The 20,295-nt window shown below is 43.2% G+C and overlaps 1 protein-coding gene across 2 annotated transcripts in view; it reads right to left on the bottom strand.

Annotated features, from left to right (window-relative positions):
- Positions 1 to 1,849: 1,849 nt before the first annotated feature.
- The window catches only part of NPSR1 (neuropeptide S receptor 1), a 157,061-nt gene continuing 138,615 nt past the window's right edge, over positions 1,850 to 20,295 (bottom strand). For both annotated transcript variants that reach the window (XM_003762318.2, XM_012543531.2), the window contains 4 exons: positions 16,698 to 16,774; positions 11,677 to 11,763; positions 5,576 to 5,756; positions 1,850 to 4,359 (listed from right to left, as the gene is read on the bottom strand). In XM_003762318.2, the coding sequence (XP_003762366.1) occupies positions 4,275 to 4,359; positions 5,576 to 5,756; positions 11,677 to 11,763; positions 16,698 to 16,774 (430 nt within the window). In that variant the 3' untranslated portion in view covers positions 1,850 to 4,274. The remainder of the gene's footprint in view (positions 4,360 to 5,575; positions 5,757 to 11,676; positions 11,764 to 16,697; positions 16,775 to 20,295) is intronic.

The raw sequence follows: 20,295 nt of genomic DNA, 5'->3' as shown, positions 1-20,295 counted from the left end.
CCACAGGACAAAGGAGTGGGGATGGCTACCTGCATCACTGAAGGGAGTTTCCATAACAATCACTGACATTTGCATAATATTTTAAGCTTTGAAAAGCACTCGACTTTGGAGCCTCACAACAAACTTGCATCTATGTAATCGGTGTTATCTGTGTGATTGCATATAGGTGGATCTACACAATGTGTTTATAGGTATTTGTGTGATGTAGGTGGATATATGTAATGTCTATATAGGTGTGTATACAGGTGTGATGTGTAGTTATCTGCAATATGTGTATATAGGTATCTGTGATATAGATGATTACATATAATGTCTGTATATGGGTGTATGTGCAATATGTGTATGGAGTGTATCTGTGTAGTACATATGTTATATGTGCACAACATGAATTCTTCCACTAAACTTCTCTTTGGGTACCTCACTGTGGTAGAGATGACCTCTGGTTCTTCAAGGTAATTTTTATAGGTCACAAACCCTGCCAAGTCTCACATTGAAAGTCAAGTGTCTTTCTGCTCCAGAAGAGTTTGATGCTTGCTTGGCTTCACCTAACTGGGCTGTCAGAGGTGAGAGCATTGCACTTTATGTGGAAGTTATTACTCCCATTTTACAGATGAGAAAACAGAGGCAGGCTAGATTTGAATCTAAATCCAAGTGTAGTCCTTCTGCCACTGTACCCCAGAGATAGCCTAAAAGATCTGGAATAATTTAAAGACAAATTGTTCAAAATATTTGAGTAATAAAATTGATCAAAATAACTTGTCAAGCGCTTCAAGGCTCTATTTTTTAGGATGTCTTTCCCCTTAAATAACCACAAATTAAAGGTATTTTTTGGGGAAAATAAGTGTGGGGCATTGGCAAAACTAAAATTCAATTAAATTATGTCTAACATAGCCTGATAAACGGAATAGATTTTTCCATTCTCCTGTAATTTGCTTCTCTGAAAACAAAGCATGTGTTTTTGTGAACTTGACTCCAATCCATTTGCTTTGTTAGATGAATGTTCTAGCTTTGAAATTAGGAGCTGTTGTGAAAGCCTTGTTTGAATGCTGGATGCAGGAGGTCAGCGTCTTAATATTGCTCAAGAGCCTTGTACTTCACTCCCACTTCCACTCTCTTCCAACCTTCCTTTTGGGACACTGCCCAATTTGACACTCATTTTCTCTGAAGACTCAAAAGTATCTTCAAGATATAATTATAACCTTATCTCAGAGACCATCCCATGGATGGGCAAGACAGCGTTTGGCACATTGTTTTCCAGCTTACCGTGACACCTCAGGGCCATGGTTACAGTCCCGAGCTTCCTGCAAGGTTGAGCTTGGGTACCACTGGTTGCAGAAAGCTTTTCTTGAATATGCCAACTGTTAGCTTTCTCTTTGACATTTGTAGCTACTCATCCATGTGGACACAGCAGGTGCTAAATAGAGCTTTAGTAGATTGAACTGAATGGTAACAGAATGTAAAGTAATTGGAACAAGATCTTCAGAAAAGATCTCAAGAGTCTCATTTTCAAGACATCTTTAGCCAATGAAATTATAAATCTTAGTGCTGAGAACTAAAAAGATCTCAGTCTAACCTCTGGTTTTAGATAGAGGTGGCAATACCTTTAATTCACAGATGAGGCAACTGGCCCCAAGAGAGGCTACGTGACTGGCTACAGCTGGTGAACAGCAGAGGAATTGGTGTCTTCTCCTAAATTAAAATTCAAAGCATTTCCATTATTATTTTGGCAAGAGGCAGGGTGGGGTAGTGGGGAGAAAGCTTTCCTGGAAGCTAGGTTCCGTCCCAACTTCTGATATTGCCTGACAAGTCCCATTTCTTATTTCTCAGGTTACTCTTGAACACTAGAACCTGCAGAGAATTGCTCTTTATTAATAGATTAAACAGATTAAGCTTGCAAGTACAAGTTAAAAAATACTGCGCAATGTATCGGGTCAAATGCTAGACTTAAGAGTTGGGATGACCAGGGTTCTGGTCCTTTTCTGGCACTGTATGACCTGACACACCACAAGAAAATCACCATCCCTCTCCACCCCTTGAATAGCTTTATGATTTACACACTGCAGAACGACACTGTGGGAAGAACCTTGAGTTTGGGGTGGGCACCGCTGGGTCCATCACCCAACTCTTCCATTATTTCCCATGTGACCAAGCTTCAATTTCCACACTGGAAAAAAATGAGTCTAGGGTCCCTTCCCCTATTAAAATATGATCAGATGAACCACTAAGCCTTAAGGTGGTTGGGATCTAGCTTGATGGAGTCCCAAGGCTGGGCTCTTACATGCGGCTATTTCCCCCATTAGTTCATCAAACAAAGTAGACTTCCACAATCTGGGACTCCACAAAGTCCATTTTAACCAGGCAGTTTATCATAGAATCCCGTGCGCTTGTCTTGTTCACCACTCCTTGCTCCGTAGCGATAGCCGCTATAGTGTTTTAGGAACAGCAACTGTAACAATGGTCGACTTTATCTGTGGCAGGCAACACGCTCCAGAAGACTCACTGACTCGCAGAGCCCACCCATCACCGAGGTAGGCAGGAAAGGCCATTTGCAGTGGGAACTTTGCTGAGCTGGGGGACTTCTGCGCTCGGGGTGAAGGCAGAACAAGCACGTCTCGGACTTGCCAGTCCCCGGTACGGTTCCAGACCTTGATTGTTAATTGGCCCGGATTCCTGCAAAGGTTTTGAAAAAGCCTCTGTGCATCTGTTATGGAGAGCCATGATCTCCAGTCTGAGGGTGGGCAGTGCTCATTAATAAACAAAAGCTACTCCACGCCAGTGGGGTCACCCAAGTCCATCCAACTGGTCTCCATGAGTTGGAAAAACTGAAAACTAGCCTCAGATTTTTCAAATTTAGCAAAACCCCACTGGGCAGATGGTGGCTGATGACTCCAATTTTAGACGAAGGGGTTGTTTTTCCCCTGTGCACAGATGCGACAAGAGGAGCTCGTGGTAGAAATGGCACCGTGACCTTAAATAGGGCACCCTGGGGCTGATGCCGTAATAAGGTCCAGAGTGCTATTAAAATATGTCCAACATTTTAATGACTCCAGTCTCACGGCAGCATGAGGAGAAGATTTAAGTGCTGAATGCTGGGGAGGAGGCTTGTGCCAAGGACACTTTAATGTCAGGAATTCGTGCAACGCTAAAAATAAAAGCTGGTCCTTGTGCCCGTAGGTGGAGATCTATACATAACCGAGCCGTGTTTGCTCCATTTCCTTGGAGGGAAGGAATCTGACAATAAGGGATTAAACAACTCTTCCCCAATACTTAACCATGTCCCACTTGGATCAGGGTGATGAGAGCAAATCTCTGGATGGGTACAACAAGGGTTGACAAGCAACGTACGGCAGAAAGAAGCGTGGGCTTTGGGAGAGAAGGTCCCGGAGGAGGAAGTGCTGACAGGGAGCCAGGCAGCTCAGTCAGAGGCTAAGGGAAAGCTTCCCTCAGACATTGGGAGAAGGAACCCAAAGCAGTGGGAGTGCTCCTTCTGGAGAATGGGGATGGTGAGAGACACACTCTGAAATCTGCTTCTTTTCCAGCTCTGGCAAGGTCCAATTGCCTTTTTATACCAACCCTGAGACTCCTTTCCCACAATCCTCTCTGACTTTTTTGCTCTTTTCCCCTGGCAAGTACAGGCTTAATTCTTAGTTGCCCATGGGCATGGTCCTAGGTCCTTAGTTCAAAGTCCTGCTCCTTTCCAACATCAACGGCCGGCAGAACAAGTTATTACGGCTTTTGCCTTGTAGCTCCAAGCCAAGGTTATCTAGGAGATGAGATTGACAATCCTTCGATGTAAACGAATCAAGGCTTTCATTTAGATCAACCATTCTTAGGCCATGGCTGTTGAAAGATGGTTGTTGAGGTCTCATAAAATAACGAACTGCTCAAACCCCACTTGATTTCCAGCCTGGCTTCTTCCCTTTTTTGCTTCATCTTTCCAACTTTTCCACCTTTCTTCTCTCCTTTCTGCCCTGCCCCTGATCGGTTGAAGGGGAAGTATGATGGCCGAAAGGCCAATTAAAGGGTTCCTCAGAATGGGAGGAAGTCTGGCTCTTTTTCCTGTGACTTCCAGGAATTGTGCTGCCTCATACTGGCAACCGGGCCACAGAGCCACATTTGAATACAAGCCTTGTCGATCCAGCCAGGCTGTTTCACATTGGAGACATGCATCTTCTTTTGCATGATGGGAGGGATGGTGGAGGGCTCCTGGGCTTCTGATGAGGGAAATGGCCAGTTTGCCTGACTGAGCCCCGTTTCTCCCCTCAGGCTTCTTGCTAAATGAATTCTGGCTTGGGCCTGATGTGCATCTCATACCTCTCTGTTTTTTCTTGGAAAGTCCCTCGAATATTTTTTCTTTCCCTGGAGAAAGTAAAGTGAGAAAATAGACACGAATTTTATCTGTGGGACAGACAGAGAATACTAAAATCACACATTTAGAGATGGAAGAGATTTCAGAGGTCACCAAATTCAACCCCCTCTCAGACTGGAAAAGCCTCAAGAGACCCTACTCTAGTGCAACTGCCTCATTGTACAGAGGAGCAGACTTGAGTCATCAGGAAGTAAATTAACCTGTCCGAGGTCAGTCACAGAGGCAGTAAAGGCGGAAGATGGGCTTTAATCCTAGATAGTCTGATTCTACAGGATAACGGAGGCCCGGAGAGATGTGGCATGATCGAGAAGACACAAATTCATTCATTCACTCATTCCTTCATTCGGTAAGCACTTACTATATGCAGGGCATTAGGTTATGCAGTGGAGATGGTGACCCGAATCAGACAGTCCTTGGCCCTCAAAGGACTTTGATTTTGGAAGGGCTCCATCTAGCATCAATCTCAGACCTTTCTTATGTACCTCAACCTGGTCTGTCACCACATTCTCTTTCCTTTCTCAAACCAGAGGCTGGAGATTTATTTAGCCACATCCTGTCCCAATAGCTAGCTCTCTCTTAGCTTAGGGATAATATAAAGGCTGAGGTCCTTGGGGTCAAGTTAGAAGTTTTGGGTTTGATTCTTATCCCAGATATGGGATCCCAAGCTCTCTCTCTGAGCCTCAGTTTCCCCATTTGTAAAACAAGGCAATTGGATATGATGAATTCTAAGGTCTTTTAAAACCAAGACTCTCTTATGACTACAAGAGGCTTACATTTTACAGTACATGAGTATAGATAGAAATTCAGAGTCCCTGGCAGCTATGGGAGTCAAATAGACCTCACTCAGAAAGATAGTACTTGAGCTGAGCTTTGGAGAGCAGAGTTTTGAACACAGAGCTTTAATCTAAATCTAGTCTTCCTTTACATTCCCCCTCAACTCCTAGTTTCTCGGTAACCAGAGGGCCAGGAGCAGCATCTTTGATGGGAAGTCCTTGTAGACAGGAGTTGTAGGTACGCAGGTGGTTCCAATCCTTGGTTCTGCCCCTTATTCAGAGTGACTTGGAGGTAGTCACTTATCTCTGAGCCTGGGTTTCCTTATTTGTAAAATGGGGATGCCCTAATCACACAGGGAGCTCCAATAAGGCTAATGATAGGGTTGAAGCCGCCAAATGAAGGGCCCAGCAAGCCAAGGTACCATTGTCTGACCTGCACGGGTGACAGAGGCTGTTATTGAAGAGGCAGAAGATGAGGGGGTTGATGGCACTGTTCAGGACTGGCAGGTTTTGGATGATCACAGAGGCATAGAAACGCTCTTTAGTCTTGGGGAGGAGGCTGAAGTTGTCCAGAATATCAAAGAGGAAGTAAGGACTCCAGCAGATCACAAACGCTGAAAAGAAAGAGAAGTGGCAAAAATGGGATGAATGTTTAAAATTGGCTTGCAGATCCCCAGCCAGACTCTCTTTAGTTCATGGCCTGGATATGGCCTCACCTTCTCGAAAGGGTCCTTCCTGTGGACGACCAATTCATTCAGAAACTTTGCAATGATCTATATGGTCAATCTTTTCTCTAGCATGAAGTATGCCTTGGGCTTTTGAGCCCAGGTTCTGAAACTAATCAGACCCCATTAGTAAAAATTTGCCAAGAACTGAACTTGTCAGAGGACAAGTACGATTCCGAGATATGAAAGGAATTGAGGATTTAATTCCTCATGTTTGGACAAGCAAGTCTCCATAAATAACAGATTTGGAGTGGAGGGGGGCTTAGGAGTCACCCAGTGTAATCCCCTCCTTTCACAAGGTAGGAAATTCAGGAAATGAGACCTAAATTACAAAAGTAGTAAATGGCAGAATTGGGCATCTGAACACAAATATTCTGGGTACAAATCATTCAATCCATCAGTGAGTATTAAAGCAATTACACATTGTACATATTAAAGCAATTGTCACATCATGCTAGGAAGTGATGGCCAAAGACGGTGGCCAAATAGTCTCTGTTCTTGGGGAGCTTGTATATTATGGAAACAAAACATACACAAATGTATCTAGACACAACACACACATACATTCGTGTGTGTATATGTATGTATAGGTTATGGATACTGGTTATTTTGGAGGCAGAGGGAATTTGTGTCTGAAAGGGCTTGAGTAGGAAGTAGCAACGTGGCCCAGCTTTGGAGACAGTTATGGATTCCACAAACCAGTGAGTGAAGTGGTATATCATCCCAGCCTTGAGTGGAAGGGAGCTGAGAAGTAACCCAGTCCAATCCCCTCTTTTCACAGAGGAGGAAACTGAGGAAATGAGACTTGCCTAAGTCACTAAGGTAGTAAGTGGCAGAACTGGCGTGGTACAAAGGTGTGGATGTTGAGAAATGAAGGGCTTTGGAAAAAGAACAAGGTAGTGGGTTTGACTGGAACAAAGTATGGGGAAGCATTTGTTTTCTGTAAATGTGCTAACTTGAAGCCTTTGATTGTTAAGGAGCTTAAAACCAATCTCTCCACAAGAGTAAAATAAGAGTACACATCCTCATTTAAAACATAATACAGCTACAAGTTTCCTCACCTCCATTCAAATCCTCAAGGGCCTTTCCTATGAAGATTAAAATTGTGTGTGTGTGTTTTTAACAAATCTCAAGCCTTTCTAAGCAAATGATATCTTAGATATAAATACAGACTACCTATCCATAAAGCAACTCCCTAAAATTTTCCACTGGGCAGAAACTTTCTCCCCCTGATTACAAGCTTGAACAAAATAAAAACACATGAATTTTTTAAAAAACCCAATAATATTTAACACAATGAGAGCTAGGGACAGCAGATGGACAACCCATATGTTCCACTGATATCTATGCAGTGACAAGAGAGAGACCAGCATAAACTCGTGTCCCATTTATGGGAAGCAGTGGAAAAGAGCTGCATAGGACAGGAAAGCAGGAATTGGCCTCTCAGTATGATTGGAGAGTAAGTAGCTCTATCAGGCTCAGTGATCTATGTAAATAACATTTGTTATTTAGACTTTTCACTAGATTTAAGATAATCTTACTGCTTCTGACTCTCAGGTATTCAGAATTAATGAGGCTTGGTTTAATCGTGTTTCTATTTATGCATATTTGGGAGGATCAGATCTGTGCAGAACTCATTTGGGGTTCAGACACCAATTTCCTTATTAAGTGGGTGCTAGGCTCAGTTGTTTTGAAACTGGTGAAAGGTTGCAAGCACTATAAGAGCTAAATTTCAGTACTCTGGGTCAAAACCTGATTGTCCCACCTTAGTTATAATCCTAGGGTTAGATCAACGTGGGATACACATATAATACAGCTTTAAGTAAAATGATCAAGCTCTTCTGGAGTCTCAGAAGAAAAGCTCCACAGAGAAAAATTATTTCAACTTTCAGATTGTTGATATAATGTGCAAGTGTGTATGTGGGGGTAAGAAACAGGATCACAGAATCAGGACTTTCAGGATACTGGCAAGTTGTTTTTTTGCCAGTGTGCTTGTTGTTCCCAGGCTGGTGAATGCTTTTAGGACATGAAGTCCTGCCTTCTTAAAGGCTCCTCAGTTTTCATTGTCCAAAGTGCTATGGAAGTCAAAGTGCTTTAAATACTCATGACATTGCAGTGTGTGTGTGTGTGTGTGTGTGTGTGTGTGTGTGTGAGAGAGAGAGAGAGAGAGAGAGAGAGAGAGAGAGAGAGAAGAAAGAGAAAGAAAGGAGGAGGAGGGAAGGAGGGAGAGAGGAAAATGGTGTATTTTTTACATTTCAATTTCCTTTGTTGATTAAAGCAAGGGAACATGAGCTGGCATTTAACTGCTTTGGAATAAGTCAACAGGCAAAGATCTTTGACATCCTTCTGGGTTAAGGGCATATTGATGTAACTGAGTCAGAAAGAGCATGGTGGACCTCAGTCCTGTTCATGACAGTGTCTCACCACAGGGTTGGGCCTGTGGTGGGCCTAACTTTCAAACCAACCACCAGTAAAGAGCACATGGGACAAATCAAGTCCTCAGGTCTTTCTGTCACCTGCCTTCTGGTCTAGTGCTGACCTACTGGCCTTAACTTTCCTATAGTTGCTTTTTCCCTTTGTCTCAGCCCCTTGGATTTTGGTACAACCCCCACCTGATCTCATAGTAACTGATTAAGAGCCTATCCCCAGGCCCAATGCTTGCCTGATTTCCAGTTTAAGAACTGTTTGCAGTGATCTTTCTGGGACTCAGGCAACTTCCACCATTCACCTTGAAAAGCAGATGAGATTTGTACATCAGATTGTCTGCTCTCAGAAGGATGTCTCCTTTACACTTTTTTCTTTCTGTGGCATATTGTACTTTTCCCTCAGACCGTGCAAAATAGAATCAAATAACAAACCCTCTTCACATCATGAAGTGGTTGTGTTTTCCTGGAACCACAACTGGATTTGGAGTCAAAATTGATGCTTCACTTGTGGCTCTGACATGTACCTACCCAGCCGCAGGACCTCAGACACACCATTTAACCTTCCTGGGACTCCAAGTACCTCCTCTCTGAAGTGAAAGGCCTGGGACTGCGTGGTTCCCAAGGCACCTTCTAATTCTCCGACTCCCAAAGTGTCTGCTTCCCTCTTACTCATCCCAGATTCTCTTTGGTGTGCATGTGCCTGTGTGTATTGTGTGTGCATATACATGTGTATTCATCTGTCTCTGATCTAGCTCATGTGGCCATATGATCTCTTTGTTAAGAATTTAAGTGGCTGAAAGGTAAGAACTATTTGGTTTAGACTGGGCCTCCTTGACTCCCCCAGGATCAATCAGTCAGCAATTGCAAGCTTCTCTGTTTCTAACCTGGACCCATCACCCATTAAATAACCCCATATTGAGGTTCTTGAGGATTGGCCATGTTGGTCCCAGACTTTGGGGCATGTATCCAACCTGCATTAGTCTTACTGATTCTCAGCACTCTGGAGCTTACCAGTCACAGCCTCTCTAGGTAGGGGTGACAGGTTTGGCTGGCTTGATGCTTTTTCAGGGATGGATTGATTCCTCCTTGAGTCAGGATCAAGGGATGGCTCTGCTACCATTTGGGACCTTGGCTGAGTTCCTTTGTCTCTGACCCTTGGTTTCCTCATCTATAAAATGGGGTTCTTATTGATGCAATAGCTGTTCATAGGGTTCTTGGTGGCAAAGCCCACCACACACCTTAAATCTTTGTTTAAATGTGAGGTGCAGTGTCATTCTACACACGCGGCTTACTATTGGCTTAGAAACGTCCAAGCTGTGTTGTCCTCTGCCCACCCCCAGCCTTGTTTTCTGACTAAAGGGTCAGGGCCTTCAGGATCCCTTTCCAGCTCTGCGATGGGAGTATTTAGAAGTCTGTGCATTTCTAACTCAATTCCCAGGGAAGCTGTATCCAGGTCTGCCACTGTCTAGGAGAGAAAGCCTTTTATATGCTGCAGGGACCTCTGATAAAAAGCCTTGAAACCTTGGAAGAATATAAATGTTTGCTCCTTCAGATCAGCTTTTAGAATTGGGTCATGTTTTTCCACCTCTTTTCTGTTTTGCCTCCTTTGGCATCACTTTTCCCAGACTCCTCCCCTCTCCACTGTATGGTCAAGTCAACATTTACCCATTGTCTTTTGAGGCTGAAAAGGGTCTAATGCTAGGAGGGGAGCATGCTGGGAGTCTCTAGGATCCAAGTGCTCTAAAAACCCAATAAAGATGGAGAATAACTGACATAGGTAGAAAAGAGGGTCCTGGAGTGCTCCCCCCACCCCATTTGGAGTCCTGCTTCCCTTCCCCTCATCTCTTGGCCCTCCAGGTATGGAATCCTGGCTCCTTCCATGTTATTCTTACATTAGGAAAGAGAGCACCAACTCTCCATATTCAAAAAGCCTGGCTTGGCTATTTACACATAGTTGGGGCTCGAGTTTTCAGTCAGAACCATAAGGAGGAACTTCCCACTTGAGTAAGAAGTCACGAGTTAGCACGAAGGGAAGGGGGCTGGGGCCCAGAGGATCCTATAGCCAAGGACAGTACTACCTGCTCAGGTATCAGGCCCCAGAGACTGGAGCATGGTTGAAGAGCAGAAGTGAGGGGCCTGCCAGCTTGGGAGGAAGCACTGCCCATGCCTCCCAGCCCCATGGCAGTGCTCAGGATCTATACCTAATTTCGGGCTTTATTGGCAATGACAATCTTTATGTCCTTTTGGAAGGGAAGTAAGTACAGGAGTGGGGATGAGGAGGAGGAAAGGTGGAATAGGATTAGAAACATGAAAAAAAAGAGAATTGGGGACATGGATAGTGGGAAGCTGGGAAGATGGGCACTGGCTGGGTGGCCCTGGGCAATACTTCATCAAACAGGTTCCCAAGAAGCTAAATTTAAGACTTAATGTGCTAGGAAAGACTATCAGGGGGGGAATTTGAGATTTTCCAGGATGCAGTTGCAGCTCTCTTCCCACTGGGCCATGTCCCAGAACCCTCTGTACCTTGGAAACTCCCTCCACCCATTCTAGACTCCTCATTCTGGCAAGCCCCATGGCCTCCTGGATTGGCTAGTTTTTTCCCAGATCACCATTTTAGGGTCTTCCTGTCCTCTGGACTCACCCCCCTGGACTATGTCTACTCTGCTCCTGCTCAGGGATTTCATCCCTTATCCCCATCCTGCCTTCCTTCCTCCCCAGTTTGGGCACCTACCTTTTATGTGATGTCTTTTCCCATTAGGATAATGGGGAATGCCTTTCTGCCTGCTTGCCAATGGATTCCCAGAATTGAACAGTAAGCACTCAGTGCTAGTTAATGGGAATAATATTCTACCAGGATAATCTCTAAAAATCTAACCATGTATTAAGAATTTAAACAAAGGATTCTTTGCTCTCCTAATCTTAAAAAATACTTCCCAGTAAAATGTTTACTAAAATATTCATGGAGAATATGTTCTGATAATTTCTCTTCATTTCTACAGAAAGCTTTGTGCTCCCTTGTATGCCATTCTTCATCAGTAGCTCTCTTCCCTCCATCTTTACCATTGAAATTTACATAAAGTAGGTCCCAAATTTGAGCTTCTATGTGATGGGTAGAGTGCAGGGTCTTAAGTCAGGAAGACCAAGTTCAAATCCAGACACTTCCCAGCTGGGGGGACCCTGGACCAGGCACTTAACCCTGTCTGCCTTAGTTTACCCTGTCTGCCTTAGTTTCCTCATCTGTAAAATGAACTGGATAAGAAAACAGCAAACTACTTCATTATCTTGGCTGAGAAAACCCCAAATGGGATCATGACGAATTATATTATGACTAAAAAACGGACCCGCCACCATAGGTCTCCAAAGCCCTCAGGTGGTTTACTTACCAAAAATGATAACGATGCTATACTTGATGGCTTTGATTTTTGCTCTTGAGATGAGTCCTCGGTTGTAGCGGGAACATATTTTTTTCTCTGGATAGGAGAGGGGGAAAGAGGAAATCAAACTTGAGATGAAATAAGTCTCAGGATCTGACAGGTCAATGGGTTAAATCTAGATCCATGGGGACAACTCTTCTGGTTCAGTTTGTTTAACATCAGTTCAATATCCTTCCTCTCCACCCCCAGGTACTGAGTTCATCATCCTAAACCACATTATAACCACGTTAGTGGTCTGCTCCACAACCCTTAGTGGCTTCTGATCACAGCTTCAGTTGGTACTTGAAAGCCTCCAAAAGCTGCCCCTCTGGATAGATCGTCCCCTCCGCCCTGCCCCAATATTTAACCTTCCAGTCCAACTGGCCAATTTGAGGTTTCCTGAACACAAGTGCATCTCCCATCTCCTTTCATTCACTCAGGTTGTACCCCACACCAAGATTGTTCTATCTCCTTCCCTTGGCCTCTTCTAATATAAGTCACTTCCCAGGAGCCCCTTTTACTGACACTTCCACTTGTGATATCTCTTATAGCTGGGGCTACTAAGCCTCACGGTGCATGGAGTGATGGACCTGAAATTAGTTAAGACTGCCTCATCTTTGTGAGGTTCAAGTGCCGCCTCAGACATCAATCTTGGACAGGTCACTAAACCCTGTTTCAGGGTAAACATCTCTGTGATATAAAATGGGCTGCAGAAAAAATGGCTCACTAGATTCAAAGTCTTCCATCTCCCACTTCTCTGGGAGCTAAATCCCTCACTCAACGATCTTTGCCAAGAAATCTCCAAATGGGGTCAGAAGAGTTGGATACAACAATAAGCCCCCTACAACTACTGAGTTTATTTTTTGTTTGTCTTGTGTACATGTTGTTGGACATGACTGAACCCATTCAACAATGAGCCCCCTATAATTACTCAGATTTTTTTTCTATTTATTTTCCATTTGTCTGTGTACATGTTGTTGGATGTGACAAACGACTCAATAAACTTCCTATAATAACTCAATTTCTATTTATTTTCTATTTGCTTCTCTGTGTACATGTTTTCTCGCCTTAGTAGAATTTAAGTTCTTTGAGGTCAGGTTTTTTTTTTTTTTTTGGTTAAGTTTTTTCCTTCCAATAGTTTTTCCCCTTTTGATCCTTAGCATCTGGTTCAGTTCTGGGTCCCAAGCAGGCACTTCATAAGTGATTGCTGAACTGAACTAAATTTAATAAATTATGAAGCACCAAGCATGTGTTGCAAAGCTACATCAATTGGCTCTTAATAAAAGTTCTGTTTGCCCATTGATTCAAATGAAGATGATGCAGAGTGTTGAGAGTCTTCCCCTCCAGCAAAGTCTCACTTTGTCACTTGACAAAGGCTGCCATTGTAGCATTGGAGCAGCTGGCATTGGAATGGCAAATGCTCCTGGGAACAAACACATGGAGTTCATGACAGGAACTTCATTTTTTTTTCATTTTTTACTTCATTTGTAAAATGAAGACAATATTTGTATTACTCATATCAAAAGATAATTATGAAGATTCCATGAGCCAAGTAGTTACAACCAGCTAAACTCAATGCAACCAGCATTTATTAAGCTCCTACTGAATACTGGGCTTTGTTTTGGGGAACAAAGATAAAACTAAAATTTTTCCTGCCATCAAGAGGGGAAACTGGGACATATATGAACATGTCTAAAATAAGTGTTTCTGAATTTTATACGTATTTATATGAAATGTGGGGTATGTACATAAATATGTATACATGCACACATATATGCATATGCATATACATACACCTCAGTAAATAGGAGAGGGATTTAACCTATCATTTCAATCATACACTCCTGGGTGAGGAACCTCTCTACATCAGGCCAGGTAGGTTCTCTTTCTGAAATAGTTTTATGGGGCAGCTAGTTGGGGCAATGGATAGAGCACCAGCCCTGAAGTCAAGAGGACCCAAATTCAAATTTGGCTTCAGACATAATACCTCCTGTGTGACCCTGGGCAAGTCACTTAAGCCAAGTTGCCTTAGTAAAAATAAAAACTTAATGTCATCTGGGTCACTGAGAGGATGAGTGACTTGCCCAGAGTCACAGAGTCTGGACGTGACTGAGATGGGATATAAATGAAACCAAAGTGTTTCCAATTTCACAGCCTCTTGCCTTTAAATCAACTATCTAAATATATGGTAATTTTATGGAAGGTCACTAGCATCTGGGGGAAGATCAGGGAAAGCCTCAGGGAAGTGGGAGATGGAAGACTTTGAATCTAGGAGACCTGGGTTCCATTCCTGCCTCCAGCATTTACTCACTGGATGATCACAAGCAATAAATCTCTCTGGGTTTTGGGATTCTCTTTAGTGTTCATTTGTGATCTGGATTGTTCAGCAGAGTCCCTGCTTGCAGAATCTTCATTTGTTGATTTGAAGGTAAGCCGAATTTCTTTATAAACATGTAGCAGACCTGCTTTCTCTCTGACTAACCAGGGTGAGTGAAGGACTAACAACTGTCTGGGTGAAATGAAAAAAAAATACTTTGTAGGGGTTCTGAACTTGACTTTTAAAAATATATTTTGATCACTGTATTTCAATCTAATCAGTTCCCTTTCTAATTCCATGTATTTCATTTTATGCATTTAAACCATGATTAAGAGAAAGGATTCATAGGTGACAAACCACAGCCCCAAAATCTAGGGTACAAAAAGGTAAAAAGTTGTGGCTGATCACCACACAATGCCAGAGGAACACAATTGTTACCCGTGCAGGGTAACAAAAAAAAGCTCAGAAAAATGTCATTATCTTCCCCTTGGTGGTAGGAAGGCTCCTGCTTTCTTGGGAGGCTCTGCTATGGCCAGCCCGGGAGAGCAGGTGAATTCCTAAGCCCTGAGATTTCTTGTAGCTTAGTTTGTCTTTTAGGGTGGATTTACTAAAACGACAGGGGTGGATTAAAATCCGCTTAAAATGAAAACTGCCATCTCTTTCCACATCAAAACTGGGGCTGATTTCATCAGATACCTGTCCCTTGAGCTGGCCCTGAAATCTCTGAAGAGCCCATTCATCAGAATCCCTGCCGAGAAAGAAAGGCTTTTGCCATTGGAAGAAATTTCTTTATAAGACAGAGAATCCTAAAGCAGCAGCTCTCCATTATTGGGAGAGTAAAGGGATTATTTCCTCTCCTTGTGGGGACTGAGCTGCTTGATCAGCGGTCAAAGCAGCTGTCAGAATGCATTAGCTGCCCCGAAGGTCCAAAGGCTACCTGGGCACTGGCCTCCTGGTGGAAAACTTAGTCTCAGAGCTGACTAAGCCAGAGCTGCTTTTCCATGTGGCCAGCTGGCCTTGGCAACTCAAGACCCTAAACTGTCACATGTTCCTGGCTCCTCTTTAAAGAAGGGGCTGCTCAACATGGGAAATCCAATGGAGTCTGACTAGAAACTGAGCCAATGGGAGAGATACCGGCAGCACAAGTGCTCCTTCCCTTCTGGTTGCATTCAGGTGTGATTCCCAAGCCGGTAACATGGTTTCAGCAGGACATAGTGGGACATAAGAGGATACAATGTGGCAATCTTGGGGGGGGGTCAATTCTTGCCCCAGAGAATTTCTAGCTGAACGGTCCTGAGCAATCATTTACTTATCCTTTCTGGAAAAAATTTAAAAGCAATGACTTGTCCATTTGTTTGTTGTTCATCCTTCATTTTCAAAGACCACCATGATGTCAAGGAGGTGATACCATGACATGCAAGTGAATTGGATTTAAGTGAGGGAGACCTGCCTTACTTTCTCCTCCAGAGCCATCTGGGTCCAATGGCAAATTATAGAGCAAGATGATTGGAAAGAAAACTGGATGCAGGGGAAACCTGAGCATTTTAAGGTGGTCTTTCCCAGGTCTCAGTTTGACTGAGGAAATGCCCATCCTCATTAAGGATTAAGTTAGAAGTGAGACAAAGAATGGCTTTTTTATCTAGTCCAAAAAGTAAAGTCAATCTGGAAGTGGAAGACCCTCAGGGTTTCTGACGCCAAACCAGAAATGATTGCTATTTATGCTCACTCTCAGCCATCAATGACCCAGAGACGAAGGAGGGAAGGAAAGAAGAGGGAAGGAAGGAAGGAAGGAAAAAAGGAAGGAAAGGAAGGCAATTAGGAAATAAGGAAAGGAAGGGATTTAACACTCTTAATCACTATATTATGAGATTAAGTTGGCTCTCTGGGGATTAGAAAGCATTGGTTTCTTTATAATTTCTCTTTTGAAGTTCTTCAAAAGTCTCCATTCTTAAGGAGAGGTCATGCAGTTGGTGAGAAATGGTAGAATTCCATGCTGGCTGCCACCCAGTGCAATGTTTTAAAGGTTCTTACAGCCTTTAATCTCAAGGTATATTGCCTTATGGGAACAGGAGCCAGTGGTGGAAGAGCAGAGACTGTGATGGCTTTCACTGCTTCATCTCCATTGACCAAACTCTGTACCAAGGCAGAGCAGAGAGAGGGTTTGGGAATGCCTTACACTATGCAGTAGGTGTGATTGAGATGGGGGCCCTATTTAATTTTTTGTTCTGTGGGTCCAAACAAAGCATTGAAAAATCTAGTAACAGATCCTCTTAAGCGTGTGATGGTTTTTAAAGTTTGTTCATTTGTTTCCATCCCAAGGTTTCTTTCCTTGGCTGAACTCTGTGGGTCATGCTTACCAATGGGGAGATGTGATCTCATTGATTTCCAAGGACCTCCAGATGGAGGAACATCCAGGAGATTAGCTCTTATTGTGATTTAAAGACCTTGAGAGCTGTCCAGAGTCCTGAGAAGATAGAAGACTTGCCAGGTCTTCTGCTAATGTGGGAGGCAAGATTTGAAGCCAAACCTTCCTACTGTGCCTCTCTAAAGAAAGCAGCCAAAGAGTCTGTGACCTTAGAGATCCCCAATGTCCCACATTTAAGGAGGAAAACTTTTGTCAAAGTAGTAAAACAAATTCAGAATTCAGAATGTGGAAGCAGGACTGGAGACTTACCAGAGCAATTGGAGATGATCTTATCATGGGTTTTGCTCTTAATCCAGATGGTTCGAATCACAATGAAGTAAATAACACTGGGGAGAGAGAGAGAGAGAGAGAGAGAGAGAGAGAGAGAGACAGACAGACACACAAACACATACATAGAGAGAGAGCGAGAGTGAGAGAGACAGACAGACAGAAACAGACAGAGAAAGGAGGGAGGGAAGGACAGAGAGAGGAAAAACAGAGACAGAGGCACAGAAAAATAGAGATAGACACACAGAAACACAGAGAAGCAGAGATAGAGGAACAAAACAAAGTGAGTTTCTCCAAGTGTTTTCAGTGAGGTGTCTAACTTCTTGCACCATTTCTCTGACCTCCTTCCCCACCTCATGATGGTTCTAATTGGTGGAAGGGCAGTGGGCCTACAGCAGTGGCTAATTACCTGGAGCTGACCAGATGCTGACAGTTTCTAAAGACTGAGCAGCCTCAATGCACGGCTTTATCAAAGGCTGGGCTTCTGAGTTGCCATTCCCTTTCTCTGGGAGGGCGCCAGGGGCTTTAAACAGAGCCTCCCCTCAGCTGCTGGTTTGACCCTTTCCAGTGCTCCCACTTGGGTCACATCTCAAGGGAAGAGACAATCTTCAGCTGGGACTGGGCTTGTGACCTTCACATCAGTCTTCAAGGCTGAGGACAGGATCCCTAGACATACTGAGTGGAAGATCCCAGGACTGTCAAGTCAGAAAGGACCAGGTTGTCTGGTCTTGGCCTCTTTGGGGCTGTCTATTCTTTTTGCATACAGGGAAACTGAGGCCTAGAAAAAATCAACGGGCTGCCCAAGGACACAGAGGTAATTAAGAGGAAATCCAAGCTACATGTCCTAGCCCTCTGATTCCAGTCCCAGCCTTCTAGCCCTAATGAACCTTTGAAAATTGCAGCCAACAGTGTGTGGAGCCAAGATCTGACTAGTAGGAGAGAGCCGGATCACTTCAGGAGTTACAGAATTAAGGCTGGTACCAGGTTTTCCATGAAAGTCAAAGTGCAACTTTTGAATACCAACATTCTATTGATAGTATGCTTATCAACCCAGTAGGTACTAGGGTCTCTCAAGAATGAAGCAGAAATTTTACCCAGAATCAGTGGGGCAGTACAGTTTGTGTGTGGTCAGATTGTACCATACACCCACTAAGTTGAGTAAGAATTATGTATATAGACCAAGAGGGTGTGGGAAGACAATTCCTATGTGACGACCTCAGGGTTTATGTTCACCAATAAGTATAAGGTCATTGGATGTTGCGAATAGCACTGGAGGAAGAACTGAGTTCAAATCCTGCCTCAAACACTTCCCGGTGATTCGGGACTTTTTCTCAGTTTCCTCAAGAGTGAAATAAGAGGTTGGACTCCATGGCCTATAAAATACCAACGATGCTTTGCAAGGCAGCTTCCAACCTGAGACTTTGCCAATTCATGATTCTACTGCTCTTTTTTTACCCTTTGCCTTCCTTCTCATTTCCTCTCTCTTCTCCTGCTTTCCCTATCCCAAGAGTCTTTTGGATAAATGGCATAGTCATTGTTGATTATCTTGGGTGATTTAAAATCATTGGATTCACCCAAATTCCCCATGATTTGAAAAGGAAATGGTTTCATTGGCTCATTTGGGCAAAGGACATGTGTCTGGCAAATACTATCTTTCGGGGAAGTTTTTTTGTATGGGCTTGGGAATGGATTGCCCATTTATGATGTCTAGACATTGTTGGTCTAGTGCTTTTTAAAAGTCCAGCTTTCAGGAGTCAGCCTTTCCTATAGTATGGCCTTATTGACCAAAAAAACTCACAAAGGCTGTTTAAGGCATGTGAACTGCACTGATGGAGAGCAGATGCACCTAGTGAAGCCCCAGAATTTTTGAAGACTGAAGTTCAGTACAGAAGAGCAAGAACTTGGTTAATGTTCTTCTTACCCTGCAGGGTCTTCAAGGTCCATGTAGTTTATAACTAAAATCATGCAGAGTCCCCTTCCTATATAAAGTTGCATATCAAGTTTGGGCCTATTGATTGGGGGATCCTTTTGGATGATTTGAGAGGCAGAGGACCTGGATTCCAATCCTGCCTGAGTTACCAGCTACATATGTGATCCTAGATAAGTTCTTTCCCCATTTTAACTGTGATTGGGGAAAATTGAAGCAAATTATTTAGAAAGTTATCTTCTAGCTCTTAAAGAACAAAGGCACTGGCATTTTCTCCACCTTCATCCTCCTTACATCAGGGGATTTTTCATGTCTTCAGGATGCTGCTTTTGTATTAAGAATATCTCTATCTGAGGGACAATGGGTAATTTGTAAATCATTTTGTCCCTACTACACAAAAACTTGGGAGTATGAAGATTATTCTTATTCTAGGGATTTTGCCTTTTATGAGTTATGCTCCTACAACCTATTGATTAATTGAGGCTATATGCAATATTAGGTAGAGCACTGCCTTAGATTTAAAAACATGTTATGGAGCTGGTTCCGATACTTACTCAGATGCTGAGAAAGTCACCTAACTTCTCTCTGCCTCAGTTTCCTCCTCTTTAAAATATGGTGTTAAGATTTAATGGCCCCAAAGTCCTTTCTATTCTAATCCAGGATCCTGTGGTCAGCCAAATAATCAAAAGCATTTATTGCGCCCTCTGGGTTCTGGTTTCTAAGTTGGAGTGGAAGGGACAAATGCAAAAATGAAACAGTCCTTCCTGTGGAGGAGCTTATATTCTAGGGAAAGAAACTATATTTACACCTAAAAAGGTACACACAATAGAGGGGTCAGGATTGGATCCATGACTCCCTTAATGTAGGAAATCTTCACAATCACTTCAGTGGGGTTTCTTCTCTGTAACTCATAGCCCTAAAGAGCTGTCTAGAGCAAGTAGAGGTGAAGGGCCCAGGGCCACATGGACAATGAGGAGTACCAGAGGAAGCAGTTGAATCCAATTCTGGATAAGAGAGGCCAGTTTTTCAGCCCTTTTTGTAGTGGCTAGAAACTGGAAACTGAATGGATGTCCATCAGTTGGAGAATGGCTGAATAAATTGTGGTATATGAAAATTATGGAATATTACTGTTCTGTAAGAAATGACCAACAGGATGATTTCAGAAAGGCCTGGAGAGACTTACACGAACTGATGCTGAGTGAAATGAGCAGGACCAGGAGATCATTATATACTTCAACAACAATACTAGATGATGACCAATTCTGATGGATCAGGCCATCCTCAGCAACGAGATCAACCAAATCATTTCTAATGGAGCAGTAATGAACTGAACTAGCTATACCCAGAAAAAGAACTCTGGGAGATGACTAAAAACCATTACATTGAATTCCCAATCCCTATATTTATGCACACCTGCATTTTTGATTTCCTTCACAAGCTAATTGTACAATAATTCAGAGTCTGATTCTTTTTGTACAGCAAAATAATGTTTTGGTCATGTATACTTATTGTGTATCTAAGTTATATTTTAATATATTTAACATCTACTGGTCATCCTGCCATTTAGGGGAGGGGGTGGGGGGGTAAGAGATGAAAAATTGGAACAAGAGGTTTGGCAATTGTTAATGCTGTAAAGTTACCCATGTATATATC

This window comes from Sarcophilus harrisii, chromosome 1, assembly GCF_902635505.1.
Source record: "Sarcophilus harrisii chromosome 1, mSarHar1.11, whole genome shotgun sequence".
Classification (NCBI taxonomy): Eukaryota; Metazoa; Chordata; class Mammalia; order Dasyuromorphia; family Dasyuridae; genus Sarcophilus; species Sarcophilus harrisii.
The sequence above is the reverse complement of the archived record's forward strand: the minus strand, read 5'-3'. Positions and strand labels throughout refer to the sequence as shown.